At 48.7% G+C, this 14369-nt stretch overlaps 1 protein-coding gene across 1 annotated transcript in view; it reads left to right on the plus strand.

Moving 5' to 3' along the window:
- The window catches only part of syne1b (spectrin repeat containing, nuclear envelope 1b), a 94689-nt gene that overhangs the window by 64929 nt on the left and 15391 nt on the right, over nucleotides 1–14369 (plus strand). The window contains exons 95-121 of the mRNA XM_047013860.1: nucleotides 185–358; nucleotides 1441–1638; nucleotides 2654–2785; nucleotides 3207–3307; nucleotides 3524–3677; nucleotides 4057–4188; nucleotides 4620–4781; nucleotides 5252–5467; nucleotides 5681–5782; nucleotides 5994–6113; nucleotides 6334–6534; nucleotides 6796–6969; nucleotides 7568–7699; nucleotides 7951–8147; nucleotides 8273–8405; nucleotides 8948–9130; nucleotides 9441–9590; nucleotides 9855–10031; nucleotides 10470–10625; nucleotides 10841–10996; nucleotides 11219–11389; nucleotides 11623–11756; nucleotides 12288–12492; nucleotides 12719–12901; nucleotides 13151–13297; nucleotides 13688–13842; nucleotides 14110–14257. Of these exons, the coding sequence (XP_046869816.1) occupies nucleotides 185–358; nucleotides 1441–1638; nucleotides 2654–2785; nucleotides 3207–3307; nucleotides 3524–3677; nucleotides 4057–4188; nucleotides 4620–4781; nucleotides 5252–5467; nucleotides 5681–5782; nucleotides 5994–6113; nucleotides 6334–6534; nucleotides 6796–6969; nucleotides 7568–7699; nucleotides 7951–8147; nucleotides 8273–8405; nucleotides 8948–9130; nucleotides 9441–9590; nucleotides 9855–10031; nucleotides 10470–10625; nucleotides 10841–10996; nucleotides 11219–11389; nucleotides 11623–11756; nucleotides 12288–12492; nucleotides 12719–12901; nucleotides 13151–13297; nucleotides 13688–13842; nucleotides 14110–14257 (4293 nt within the window). The remainder of the gene's footprint in view (nucleotides 1–184; nucleotides 359–1440; nucleotides 1639–2653; nucleotides 2786–3206; nucleotides 3308–3523; nucleotides 3678–4056; nucleotides 4189–4619; nucleotides 4782–5251; nucleotides 5468–5680; nucleotides 5783–5993; nucleotides 6114–6333; nucleotides 6535–6795; nucleotides 6970–7567; nucleotides 7700–7950; nucleotides 8148–8272; nucleotides 8406–8947; nucleotides 9131–9440; nucleotides 9591–9854; nucleotides 10032–10469; nucleotides 10626–10840; nucleotides 10997–11218; nucleotides 11390–11622; nucleotides 11757–12287; nucleotides 12493–12718; nucleotides 12902–13150; nucleotides 13298–13687; nucleotides 13843–14109; nucleotides 14258–14369) is intronic.

Consider the following 14369-nt stretch of genomic DNA (forward strand, 5'->3'; position numbering starts at 1 on the left):
TCTCCAACCCTCCCTGTAGGTTAACACTCCAACCCTGCTGTGTCTATAAAATAGTGACAAGTAGCAACCATACTCTTCCCAATCCTTTCTGTCAGTGGCACCAGTCAGTCCACCATTACTCTTCAACTTTTAAAATAAGTCTTGAAACGGATAGAAATTAGAATGATTTATCCGGCATGTTCAGGAGCGTGTGAGCGACCGTCTGGAAAAGCAGCATCGAGAGGAGGCCCTGCAGCGCTACCTGAGCCAGGCCGACGAGCTGGACCAGTGGCTGAGCAATGCTCGCTTCTCCCTCGGCCCCATCCTGGAGCCCGGCGCGCAGGACGAGGACCTGGCTGAACAGCTGGTAGACTGCCAGGTTAGAGCACCCCCTACTGGCTGCTTGGTCGCATTATGTTATTCCTTATTAAACTATTCTGAATGTATTATTGGTTAAGTAATAATTTAATATCTTTACTTGACCATCAGTGTATGCTTCTTATCAATATCTAAGAAATAATTTGTAGATTATTTGTTGTTTATACATATGCCGTCAAGTATACCTCAGTTATTAGCCTTAGAAATGTAAATATTTAGCTCCCATCTAATCCACAATGTTTCATCACCCTCTGATATGGATAGTTGGAGGGGGTGTGTGGAGGTAAAGTGAGATGGAGAAGGGTGGTGGAGCAGGGGGGCTGGGGTGGGCGGTGGGCCGTAAACAAGCGTATTAGCAGAGTTAGGAGTGCGTTCTGACGGTTGCCGGTCTTAAGCGGCTGTAGCACTGGTCTTAAGCAGATTATGCAGATGTCATCCCTTGCCTGCTGTGGGCAGCCTCATCAGTGGCAGTGTCCCTGAGGCGATTAGCAGATCCCGCTGCAGGGATTGGTGGGGGAAGAGGGGGTGGAGGAGCAGCCTGGTGGAATACCCAAACAGGAAATAACCCCATGTGACCGGAGGGGCGGGGCTTGAGGGCAAGGTTTGGAGGTGGAGCGCTGGAAGGGGGACGTACCTGGGGTGACGGAACAGATCACAGCGTATGGCTCTTATCTGACCTGGTGGAGGAACAACGTTCGTGCTGATACAATCCTGGGAGCGTTGGCTATGAAGCCTGTATGCTAGGACTTGGGGGTTTATCTGGCAGAACGTGTGTCAAACTCAGAGCGGGTGTTGGTGTAGGGGGTGTTATTTGCACCTTTGATCTGGACAGGGGCATGCATGCGGAACATGGGACATGAAGGATTAGGGATAATGTGTTGCGCTGAAGGTGGGGCCAGGAGGGAGGCTTCTCGACCATGACAGCAGGCCCAGGAAGAGCTTCAGCCCAGGGGGTTGGCACACACCCTGGGCCCCTTGGTCGCTGACCGGGCCCTGGCGGAGGGGGCGTGGTGGTCTGGTGAGGAGGAGGTGTGGGTGGACGACACCATGTTTGAGCTGGCCTCTCTCCTGCTGCTGCTGCAGAACATGCTGATGGAGATTGAGCAGAAGGTGCTGGCCCTGGCCGAGCTGTCCATGCACAGCGAGGGGCTGCTCCTGGAGGGCCGGGCGGGGACGGGGGGCAGGCAGGAGGCTGAGCAGCTCGCCAGGAAGCTGCGCACGTTAAAGGGGAGCCTCCTGGAGCTGCAGAGGATGCTGCAGGACAAACAGATCAACATCCAGGTAACACTTCAACAACAACATCTACACTGCTACAGTACTAAAAAGAAAGTAAAAAATACTTAAAGGAACCCCTTTTACAGACATAAATATATTTATGTAAAACACTCAGGGCTCTCTTGAATCTTGAATGCAATGGAACAAGCTACAGGATGTGTACTTGTATTTGAGTAAAAGTTCAAACAAACAAAAAACACTTAAAAAATGCATTCATTTTGTCCTAGCCAAACATGACATTGGTATTGTAGTCTGGTAAATGTACAGTGTAACAGCTACAGACCCTGTCCTGCAGGCCACGCTAGCATGGGAAGAAGTGAAGGACTCGCTGACGAAGCATGTGATGTCCTTTGTGAGCCTCCTCATGCAGTCCTGTCTGTGTGTCCCTTCTCACACTAGCTGAACCAAGGGATTTGATTAGTCAAATCAGAGCGGCAACCAATCGGGAACCTTGGGCTCTATGTGTCTATCTTTAAATGTGTGTGGTGCTTTGGGTTGAATAGGGTTCTTATAATTTCTGATGAAGTTGAGTTAATTACTGAGGGTGATTCATGGGTAGAGATGAAATCTCAGTTGCAAACCACACAAGGTGAAAATATAGAAATGAATCAAGAAGACAAACCTTACAGTACACATTTTAAACCAGTGGTTCTCAAATCTGGTCCTTAGATACTTTTTTGACTCTATGTTTTAGATGTTTTCCTGTTCCAACACACCTGGTTCAAATTAATGGGTTGTTATCTAGCTCAGCAGAAGCCTGAAAAAGACCATTCATTTGAATCAGGTGTGTGTCTATAGCTTGCAGGACAGTGGGCCCTGAGGACCAGAGTCAAAGACCACTGTTCTAAACAGTCTTTGGATTATTTATGTATGAAATATATTCATACAGATGAGACACACACTCATAACACACACTCACACATCCTTCTACAGTACATCCGAAGGGCACACCTAGGAAGTAGCCATCCTTGAACCTGTCACTGATGAACCCTATCTGTCAAACCCTCCTCCTCCCCTCCAGGGCTCCATGCAGGACCAGGAGGACAGTGAGTCGGACTCCAGCCTGTCACAGAGCTCCAGTGTGCAGGACTGGCTGGCCCAGGCTCGCTCCACCCGCTCTCAGCAGCACCAGGACAGCCTCCAGAGACACAGGGTACTGCTCCAGAGCACACATGTTATATGTTATATGTTATGACACTGACTATTACACAGAATGGTTTATCAGTCTCAGTTGCTTTGGGAAAACTCAAGCAAAAAAATAAATAAAAATGCTTTAAAAAATAAGGAAATGAAAATATTAAAGAAAATCTAAAAATTGCACTTTTATACTCCAGCACAAATTACTGAAGACAAAAATATATATATTCAAGACGATATCCATAAAAAATCATTGGGTGCTTAAAATGTTTGCACAGCACTGTACCTTACCTTCAAAACTTTTTGGGGGATTCATTTAGTTTAGACACTTATCCACACCAAAAACTGACAAAATACCACAGGCCTGAAGTCTTACAACCTGAACCTAAGTACCAGCCTGTTGCTTTGGACTGACTCCTGGGGTGCATTTGTTTCAGGAGCTGGAGGAGCAGTTGGCGGAGCAAAAGAGGCTGCTGCAGTCTGTGGCCAGCAGAGGAGAGGAGATCCTGATCCAACAGGCCTCACCCAGCAGTATCAGGTACTTTCACATAAATTCATACTCACCAACACTTTATATTTATATTTGCCATTTATTATTGCTGTATTTGCAATTTTTACTGATATAAATGTATTATTACTGCTATTTAATGTTGTATCTCTGTGCTAATATCCTTGGACATAGTTTCACATTTCCGGTACAAGCTTTATGAATGTGACCCTTAGTTTGTGTTTGCTGTGGTGGTTCTGTGTCCAGCATGGCGGAGCCCTTTTCTCCAGAGGTGCTGCAGCAGAGAGAGAGTCAGGCTGCCCAGGAGCAGATGAGACAGAGGTGGGAGAGCTTGAGGCTGGAGCTGAGGACCAAGCTGAAGCTCCTCATCACAACCCTGGAGCAGGACCACCAGCAGCCGGTACTCACCGCTCATCCTCACCTCACTCATCCACTCCTCACTCATCCGCTCCTCACTCATCCACTCCTCACTCATCCACTCCTCACTCATCCACTCCTCACTCATCCTCACCTCACTCATCCGCCCCTCACTCATCCACTCCTCACTCATCCACTCCTCACTCATCCACTCCTCACTCGTCCACTCCTCACTCGTCCGCTCTTCACTCATCCGCTCCTTACTCATCCGCTCCTCACTCATCCACTCCTCACTCATCCACTCCTCACTCATCCACACTTCACTCATTCATACCTCACTCATCCACACCTCACTCATTCATACCTCACTCTCCTTTGTCTTTGTGAGGATCTTTGACCTCTGACCTTTGGGTGGGCTGCAGGTTTACTCCAGACCAGCCCGTGTGACGTCAGCTGGACCTGTGTTTAAGAGAGACACTCAAGTCCAGGACAAGTCCTCCATCAAGGCTCTATACGGTGTCTTCAGCCAGACCATGGAGGATAGCTCTGCCCAGGTGAGACCACAGCTGAACTGACAAATTAACTGTATGTTTATGAATAAACCAAAATGGCTTTGAGGAAAATAGTTTGGGATGGGATCATTCCAAATTGTGTTAAGAAACTGACTGTTGATGTAAATTGCTATGTAATATACTGTGTATATTGTAATAAATGCAGTATACTGTAAAGAAAATCGATATTACTTGGTACAGTTACCGAACTCTCAGTTTGTGTTGGTACTTTGTGTTGACTCGAAAACGTATTGACATGACTGCATGTTAAGTTGACTACATGTTGACTTGACTACATAGTAACTTGACTACATGTCGACTTGACTACTTGTTGTCATGACTGCATGTTGACTTGACTACATGTTGACTTGACTACATGTTGACTTGACTACATATTGACCTGAGTATGGACTCTGTCCTCCTGCTGTCCCCAGGCTGGTTCTGGGGTTAAGGCGGAGCAGGTGATGCAGATGGAGCAGCAGCTGTATGCCGCTGTGTCTGCTACGTCCTCCTGGCTGGACCAGGTGGAGAACACGCTCTTCTCGGGTTCTGTGCTCCTGGCGGAGAACGCAGAAACCCAGCTGCTGAACCAGGAGGTACGAGGACTCATTGTTGAAACACAAACAGATGGACACAGAGAGAAAATACATGACCTTACATTTACATTTAGTCATTTAGCAGACACTCTCATCCGAAGCGACTTAAAGTAAGTACAGGGACATTCCCCCAAGGCAAGTAGGCAACATCATTTTGCACGGCCAAAATCGAACCGGCAACCTTCTGCTTACTTCTGCTTACTGCTTCTACTTACTAGCCCGATTCCCTAACCACTCAGCCACCTGACTCCAGACCAAGACCCCAGCACACACGTAGATGTTCTCAGCGCAAAGAGAAAGAGCAATTGATAATGGTGTTCACGAACAGTGAACACTGTTTGAATTCAATGCTGTCTTAATTCAACTCTGCAAAATGATGTCCAGTATTCACCTTAACACTGACTAAACATTGCTTCTGTAGTGGCAGACAAGGTACATGTTTGAGACCTTAGTCTACTGTTTTTCTCCAGATGCTGGGGAAGGATGTGGGTGAGGTAACCGGGGATGTGTGCCTCAGCCGGGGTCTCCTGGGCGGGTGTGCTGGGGTGGGGCTGGCTGTGGAGGACCAGGTCCTGCTGGAGGACGTCCTGGACTGCCTGGCGGACAGACTGGCCGCTCTGGACTCTGCTATGTGCCGGCGCTGTCAACACATGAGGGCCAGGATGCAGGAACTCACATCCTATCAGGTGAGGCTTACACACAAGGAACATTTCAACGCTTCACACCAGTCGTTCATGGTGGTCACCGCATATCCTTTGGTGTATGAGTAGAGCAAGTTGAGCGATATGTTTGATTCATCGGCTAACCGGTTTGTGAATGGTACTTTGTGAACTGGTGCCATTTTATATAAACTGGCTCCCAGTGTGAACTTATCCCTTGGTGCCTCATTTTGTTGTCAGACGGAGATGAATCTTCTCTTCTCTGCTCTCACTGAGACCAAGTGCCAGATTATCCAGATGCTGGCTGGAGCCATGGACAAACCTGGCTCTCAACAACTAGAGGTGAGAGTTCCTGGAGCTGGGTACACCTGAACTGTTAGATTGTTTCTGGAATCTTCCGATCTTTTCACCAAGCAAAGCAGACGTCTGTGGCAGAAGTCGAGATTCGATCTGTAATGTTAAATCTTACTATATCTTAATATTTAAAACTATGTTTATTAAAAGAGGAGCAACGAATGTCTTGGATGTTGACTAGTATGGTTCTTCCTGGCAGGTGATTGGTGAAGCCGAGGACAATTTGAGAGACTTTGAACAGCGAGTAACAGAGCTCAAAACCAGAGGAGCAGAGCTGCAGGCAGACCAGATCTCCACCAACGATCTGCTTAAGCTGCTGGTACCCTCAATACTAAATCTAACACACACAGACAATACTACAATGCTGTGTACAGTATCATATGGATGTAGCTACAGCAGCTGCATATAACATACAAAAGGATGTACTGTATTATGCTTATGAATAATAATGGACCAGAATGACTGAATGTTAATTTTTGTGTTTGTGTATGCTTGTCCGTGTGTGTGCGTCTGTGCGTCTGTGCGTGTGTGTGCTCCAGGACGCCTACGAGGAGCTGGTGATGACGGTGGGCTCGCGGCGGAGCGGGCTGAACCAGAACATGGCTCTGAAGGTCCAGTACGAACGGGCTCTCCAGGACCTGGCTGACCTGGTGGACACTGCTCAGGACAAGATAGCCGCGGACCAGAGGATTGTGGCCAGCTCTGTGGACGACGTTCAGAATCTCCTGGACAAACACAAGGTAGGGGGTTTTCAACTGCTACATACTGTAGTGTAGATTGGTGAGGAAAACATTGCATGGAATACATTTTAAGAGTAAGTTTGAATATTAAATCTGAATAAAGTCGGTATTCTGTGTGAATGCATTGTATGTCATGATCAACACAGATTAATGCGTTTGTTAAACAGTTAATCTCATGGTTCCATGGTCCAAGCTATCCATTCTAAACTGATGTGAAGGGGGAAGAAGTGTGTTTCTCATGAAGGCATGTACATCCTCCAGGAGTTCTTCCAGGGGCTGGAGTCCCACATGATCCTGACGGAGACCTTCTTCAGGAAGATCAGCAGCCTGGTGGTGCCCAGGGAGAGGCAGGCCCTGGAGGAGACCCTGGCCCAAGCACAGGGTATCCTCAAGCAGGCCCACCGCAGGGGAGTGGGGCTGGAGTACCTCCTCGAGGTGAGTCTGGTTCATGTGGACAGGTCATTGAAGGTCCGGTTCATGTGGTGGACAGATCATTTAGTCCCTGTTTATGTGGACAGGTCATTTAAGGTCTGGTTCATGTGGTGGACAGATCATTTAAGGTCCGGTTCATGTGGACAGGTCATTTAAGGTCTGGTTATGTGGATAGGTCTATTAAGGCTCATGTTGTAATTAAAATTGATATAACATTGTAGTCAGGGTCGGCCCAAGCCTTTATGGTGCCCTAAGCAGAATTGATTTGGGGGCCCCTCTGAGTCGTTTAACAAATAAATCACAATAAACTGTAATTTAAAGTGCTCTTGGGGTCCTCTGGTGGCCACGGGGGCCCTAAGCAGCCGCTTAGTTCGCTTATGCCTTGGGCCGGCCCTGATTATAGTCAAAAAACATAATATACAATAACAATTAGAGAAGACACAGTTAAATCAACAATTAAAAACCTGATCGAAAAGGTCAGCTTTAAGAAAATTCTAAAACGTACAGGACAGCGGGTCCCTGAGGACCAGGGTTGAAGACTTCTGATTTAGAGGTAACTGAATTATGTTTTTCATCCTCTTGGATGGTGTTGTGCATCCAGACTTGGAACCGCTTGCTGCAGGATTACCAGGGCTTGTACCGCCAGCTGGAGGCTGTAGAGGGCAGCACCCCCACTGTGGGTCTGGTGGAGGAGACCGAGGAGAAGCTGGCTGACAGGATCTCCCTATACCAGGTAGGACACCAGGAAACTGCTCTCAGCTGGTTCCCCGGGTGACCAGTGGCACTGGCTCCACTCAAGTAGATACAAGTAGAGGCACAGTGAGTAGAAAACACAATGAGTAGAGACACAGTGAGTAGAAACACAGAGTAGAGACACAGAGAGTAGGGTAGTCTGGATAGTGTCCTGGACATCTCAGGTCTAGATGATGTTCCTCGACCAGCCCTGCTCTCAGTCTCTTGATCCACCTCTCCACCCCGACGCAGGGTCTGAAAGGCAGGCTGACGGACCACCAGCACAAGCTGTACCAAGTGCTGGAGGAGGGAAAGAGGCTGCTGCTGTCTGTCTGCTGCCCCAGCCTGGAGAACCAGCTGACCGTGCTGGGGGAACACTGGCTCAGCAACACCACCAAGGTCAACAAGGAGCTGCAGCGACTGGACGCCATCCTCAAACATTGGACCAGGTCAGGACCCAGCCCTGAGGCCAGCAGCTAACACTCACAAATCAAACTCCTCAAGGGGGATCTGTCATCCCTGGAGGGGGATATCTGGTGTTGGGTTAACGTGTGATTTCTCTTGGCATGTTCAGGTACCAGAGGGAGTCTGCGGAGCTGAGCCAGTGGCTGCTGTCTGCTCTGGAACGTCTGGAGTTCTGGAACACCCAGGCAGTGTTGGTTCCTCAGGAACTGGACACCATCAGGGATCACCTGGCTGCCTTCCTGGTGGGTCAACAAGACACCAGAAAATGATCATGTGTTGATACAACAACGGGGCCCAGCTTGTCTGGACAGTGATCGGAATCAGGAGGGGTTTTATTCGCCATGAAAGTTTTCACAGACAAGGAATTTACTTTGGCAGGAAGGTGCATACATTAAACAAAGGAATCTTGAAACTTAAATATGTGGACAAACTATAGAAAAGGAGCAATGTCTAGCTAATATAATTGTATTCTAAATAAGGGGATTTAGAATAAAAAATAAAATACAGACTATAAGTAGTCATCATTTGCAATCTAACCTAGAAAATACAGATAGTGCAAAGAGAAGGATACAATAGTGCAATTTGCAATGTGAATGTCCTGTCGAGACTGAGGTGGAAGTTGGTGTAAAGTAAAAATAAACAAAATAGGGTTAGGGTAAATTGTGGGAAAATCATTTTGGCTCGGAAGGAAATAATTTTTATGTGACAAGTATTTAAACCCATTACGAATACATTTGTGACACAAAACATTCGAATGGGATGTGTAATCGTCCTCAACCCGCAGGAGTTCTGCAAGGAGGTTGAAGGCCACTCGTCTCTGAAGACTTCCGTGGTCACCGAGGGCAACCGGCTCCTGCGTCTAAAGAAGGTGGACACGGCGGTGTTGCATGCAGAGCTGGCCCGCGTTGACACGCACTGGGCCGAGCTGCTCACACGCATCCCAGTGGTGCAGGAGAAACTTCACCAGGTGAGTCCCCTGCTGTCTGCCACACACATGCCACATGTCACAGCACAGAGCGAGGCTTAACCGGCCCCGTTAATAGGATTAGAGCCCTTTCCTGCCTCAGGTTGCAGCCAGTAGCTGGTCAGGAGACACGGCCTCGCCATGGCTCATGATCTGCTAGTTCCACCTCTGATCCTTTCCCTATTGTTTGATGTTGTTCTGTTTATCCAGGTAGTGGACGACTGATCTAACCATGGAGATGGTTTCGGTTAAATGATGTCCGGATTTGAGTTAGTTATGAAGCCTGTTGATTTTGTTTTTTTGCCCTCCTCAGCTCCAGATGGACAAGCTGGCGTCTCGACATGCGATCTCGGAGCTGGTGAGCTGGATGTCGCTGATGGAGAATGTGATTGAGGAGGACGAGGAGAACTTGAAGAGTGCTGTGGGCTCCACTGTCATCCAGGAATACTTACAGAAATACAAGGTAGGGAGGAGGGATCACTGCTCTCAACACGTACCGTGCCTACAACAACGCACGCCTATGATCGTCCACTTCATAGTCTTTTGTATGCAATTACTCTCTCTCTCTCTCTCTCTCTCTCTCTCTCTCTCTCTCTCTCTCTCTCTCTCACTGTCTGTCACTCTCTCCCACTTTCTCTATGTCTCTTTCCCTCTCCCTTTTATGTCATTGTCTTTCTCTCCCTCTTTTCCTCTCTTCTTCTCTTCTCCTCTTCCTCCCTTTCCCCAGGGCTTCAGAGTGGATTTGAGCTGCAAGCAGATGACGGTGGACTGTGTGAACCAGTCGGTGCTTCAGATCAGTGGTCCCGACGCGGAGAGCAAGCGCAGCGACAAGACAGACTTTGCCGAGCGTCTTGGAGCCATGAACCGTCGTTGGCAGATCCTGCAGGCCCTCATCACAGAGAGGGTGAGAGCACACGGAGAGTAGAGAAGAGTAGAGTAGAGTAGAGTAGAGGAGAGGAGAGGAGAGGAGAGGAGAGTAGAGGAGAGGAGAGGAGAGGAGAGAGCAGGAGAGTAGAGCAGAGCAAAGCAGGAGAGTAGAGTAGAGGAGAGTACAGTAGAGGAGAGTATTACAGGAGAGTAGAGCAGAGCAAAGCAGGAGAGTAGAGTAGAGGAGAGTTGAGTAGAGCAGGAGAGTAGAGCAGAGCAAAGCAGGAGAGTAGAGTAGAGCAGAGCAGAGCAAAGCAGTACGTTATTGATCCCCAGGGGTAAATAGGACTTTTAAAAGACACATAAAGAGACAAACAAACAAAAACACACCACATGAAGCAGTTATATGTATGATATATGATATTCCACATCTGGGGACTGTGTTTAAACATCAAATCCCTTCTGTGTTCCCCAGGTCCAGTACCTAGAGAGCCTTCTGGAGTCTTGGCTGGAGTACGAGAGCAACATTCTGGGCCTGAAGACTTGGCTGAACACACAGGAGGAGAGGCTAAAGAGGAAACCCAGGATAGAAGATCTGACCTCCGTTCAGAACGCGCTCAAAGACTGCCAGGTAGGGACAGCCTGTCACTCTGGGGCTATCTGTCTCGACTGGCATCTGGGTTGTTTGTGAAATGTTGCACATTGGACTGATGAATCGTCTCCCATGTTTGCCGTGTGTGCGAGCATGCGGTGTCCTTGCCGATGTGTCTGTGTGTGTGTGTGTCCTTTGTGTGTGTGTGTACTTTGTGTGTGTGTGTCCTTTGTGTGTGTGTGTGCGTGCTGCAGGAGATGGAGGACATGGTGAAACAGAAGGAGAGTGAGGTGGAGAGGGTGGAGGAGCAAGGCTGCGCCCTCGTTCAGAACAAGACCGACGAGGCCTGCGCCATCGTCATGGAGACGCTCCAGAGTGTCAATCACACCTGGGCCAACTTGGACCACTTGGTACGTCCCCCTTCTTCCAAATGCTACATGTCCTTTAAAAACAAAACAAAAATGTATGTGCAGAGATATGGTTTGTGAAAAGAAGTCAATTCAAATCACCTCCCGTTGCATGTGAATCGCTGTGTAGTGGGATAAACCTAGTGGATCTGCAGCTAGGGTTGTGGTGGAGATTTGGATGGTTCAGTGTGGAGTGTGTCTAACGAGGCGAGGTGGGTTCCTCAGGTGGGCCAGCTGAAGATCAGCCTGAGGTCGGTGCTGGACCAGTGGACCCTGTACAAGGCAGCGTCGGAGGAGATCAACGGCTTCCTCATGGAGGGGAGGTACTCCGTGTCTCGCTTCCGCCTCCTCACCGGCTCCCTGGAGGCTGTGCAGCTGCAGGTGGACAGTCTGCAGGTATGGTGGCCCAGTAGGCTCAATCGAATCAAAGTGTCATTTGTGTCGCCCTTTTTGCAAGCAATGTCACAGAGGGCTTCACATATAACTACACCCAAACTAACCTAAACTTCTAGAAATACAAGGAAAATGAAGAAACCTTGTCAGGAGCAATTCTGTGATATGTTGAACACAGGAAGTGGATGTGGGCTTTCAGACGGGCTCAGTGTTGCATGTGGCATGTACTTGTGTAGAACCTGCAGGAAAACCTGGAGAAGCAGGAGAGCAGTCTGAGGAGGTTTGGAGCTGTGACTCACCAGCTGCTGAAGGAGTGCCACCCCTCCGTGTCTGACTCCTTAAACAACTCCCTTAAGGACGTCAACGCAAGGTCGGTATCGACTCCAAAGTCAACAGATGATGACAATGGCATGTGTGTGGTTAAATGTGTGTTTGTATGCAGTATGCTATACTTGTAATATCTTCAAAATGTCATATGATTGGATAGTAAGGTTTTAGAGTGTATCAAAAACTGTCCAAGGAATGTCCAACAGCTTCTTGCTGATATTGGTTAGTGTTGGCTGATTTGATAGTCTAACATGTACTATGTATTATTTGCTGTGTTGTAATCCCTGGTGTGCTGTGTTTAATCCCTGCTGTGCTGTGTTATAATCCCTGGTGTGTTATAATGCCTGCTGTGCTGCGTTATTATCCCTGGTGTGTTATAATGCCTGCTGTGCTGCGTTATTATCCCTGGTGTGTTATAATGCCTGCTGTGCTGCGTTATAATCCCTGGTGTATTATTATCCCTGGTGTGTTATAATGCCTGCTGTGCTGCGTTATAATCCCTGGTGTGTTATTATCCCTGGTGTGCTGCGTTATAATCCCTAGTGTTTTATAATGCCTGGTGTGCCCCGCCCAGGTGGACGGGCCTGCTGGAGGAGATAGCGGAGCGCCTGAGGAGCAGCAAGGCCCTGCTGCAGCTGTGGCAGCACTACAAGCAGCTGCACCAGCAGAGCTGCACTAGCGTCCTGCAGCAGGAGGAGAGCGCCCACCAGCTGCTGAAGAGTGCCTGCAGCACGGACCTGGCGGACGACGAGGTGTCCGGCTGGATCCGGGAGTGCAGCGTGAGTACTGGGAGGTCATCTTCTGTCTGCCTGTCATGGTTTTTCTCCTTGTTCTTTTGGCGAGTTAATCTGTAGCTAGCCTTAATAGGCCATGTCGTTTGTCATTAGAGGTACCTTTGGCCCCAGTTGTCTGAGCAGTGAGGTTTATGTGTTCATGTGGTCTGTGACACAGGTCATGTAGCTGTGACACAGGTCACCCAGCGTCCTGTGCTTGTGTGTCTCCCAGGATCTGCTGAAGTCCCAGACTCCAGTGCTGGGCTCGCTGGAGGTTCTCCACGAGCTGGCAGAGCAGCTCCGACGCCAGGTGGACACCTCCACTGCCTCGGCTGTCCAGTCAGACCACCTGGCCCTCAGCCACCGCCTGGCCACCGTGGAGCAGGCCCTGGGCAGACAGCTCACCTCGCTGCAGGTATCCCCACCAGCAGAGCCCATTAGAGAGCTCTTGGGTTGTCTCTGGATCCTGTCACGGGGTGATGTCACGTCATCACTGGGACATTCGAATGTTTCTAGATAGGAGCTGAAATGTTTCGATCCTGTGTGACGCTTCACCTAACTCCCCCTACTCTCCTGTCTCCCTCCTCCGTGTTCTCTCCCTAACCCCCCCCCCCTGTCTACACTACCTGTCTCCTCTTCCCCCCCATCTCCCCTCCTGCCCCAGACTGGTGTGCAGGACTATGAGACCTTCAGTGGGCAGCTGGACTCCCTGGGTCGCTGGTTAGTGGAGGCCGAGGAGGCTCTGAAGAGCCAGGATCCCAACGGCTCCTCGGACCTGTCCATCATCCAGGACCGCATGGAGGAGCTCAAGGTGACCTGTGGTCACCCGCACCAGGCCGTTCTCTTCCTGAATGCCAATGTTTATATATTATTGAAAGTGTTTTATGCTCTGCTTGATCGCATTTACTGCGGACGCTAATGCACCTCTGCTAATGTTAATGGTGAAATTGTATCTGTTTGTGTGTGGTGTACTCTCTGTGTGGAACTTTGGTTAGAGTTCTCATGACAGTCCTGCCATGGCTGTCCTTGCACTGATGACAGCTAGCTAGAATGGCGTTTTATCATCCTCTGTTTTAAATGTGTTTACATACAGTTTGTAATCTGCATTTATCTCTGTTTCTATAGGTGTGTATCTCTGTTTTACTGTATCTATGTTTGTTATAGTTTATCTGTGTGTTACCGGTGTGTCTCTGTCCTGCAGAGGCAGATGCTGAGGTTCAGCAGCATGACTCCAGACCTGGAGAGGCTGAACGAGCTGGGCTACCGCCTGCCCCTCAACGACTCTGAGATCAAACGCATGCAAAACCTCAATAGAACCTGGGCGGCCACCTCTGCCCAAACCACCGAGAGATTCAGGTGAGGAAAGAAGGAGAAGGGCTTGTTCAGTCATTACATGGCATGAGATGATCAGAATTACTTTTTGTAAATGCTGTCAAATACTTAATGTGCATATTCAACTCTTTTCACATTTCAATGAAACATCATTGAAAGCTTTCTGCACTTTCGTAATTAATTTGAAAAAAATTGAGGACCAAAATACAAGTTCATGTCACAGATGTACATATAAAGAAAGAACTAAATGACTTAACCAACGAGCCCTGGTTCTCCCTCCTCTCCTCACAGCAAGCTGCAGTCGTTCCTGCTCCAGCAGCAGACCTTCCTGGAGAAGTGCGAGACGTGGATGGAGTTCCTGGTCCAGACCGAGGAGAAGATGGCCGTGGAGATCTCCGGAAACTACCAGAACCTGATTGAGCAGCAGAGGGCTCACGAGGTACAAGTTTAGGTGTCCTGCACTTCATCTCTGTCTCTCTTTCTATGTCTCTCTCTCTCTCCCTTTCTCCCTGCAAACCTACTAACCTTATTTCCAGGAAACATAACGCCCA

The sequence above is a fragment of the Hypomesus transpacificus genome, chromosome 3 (assembly GCF_021917145.1).
Source record: "Hypomesus transpacificus isolate Combined female chromosome 3, fHypTra1, whole genome shotgun sequence".
Taxonomy (NCBI): Eukaryota; Metazoa; Chordata; class Actinopteri; order Osmeriformes; family Osmeridae; genus Hypomesus; species Hypomesus transpacificus.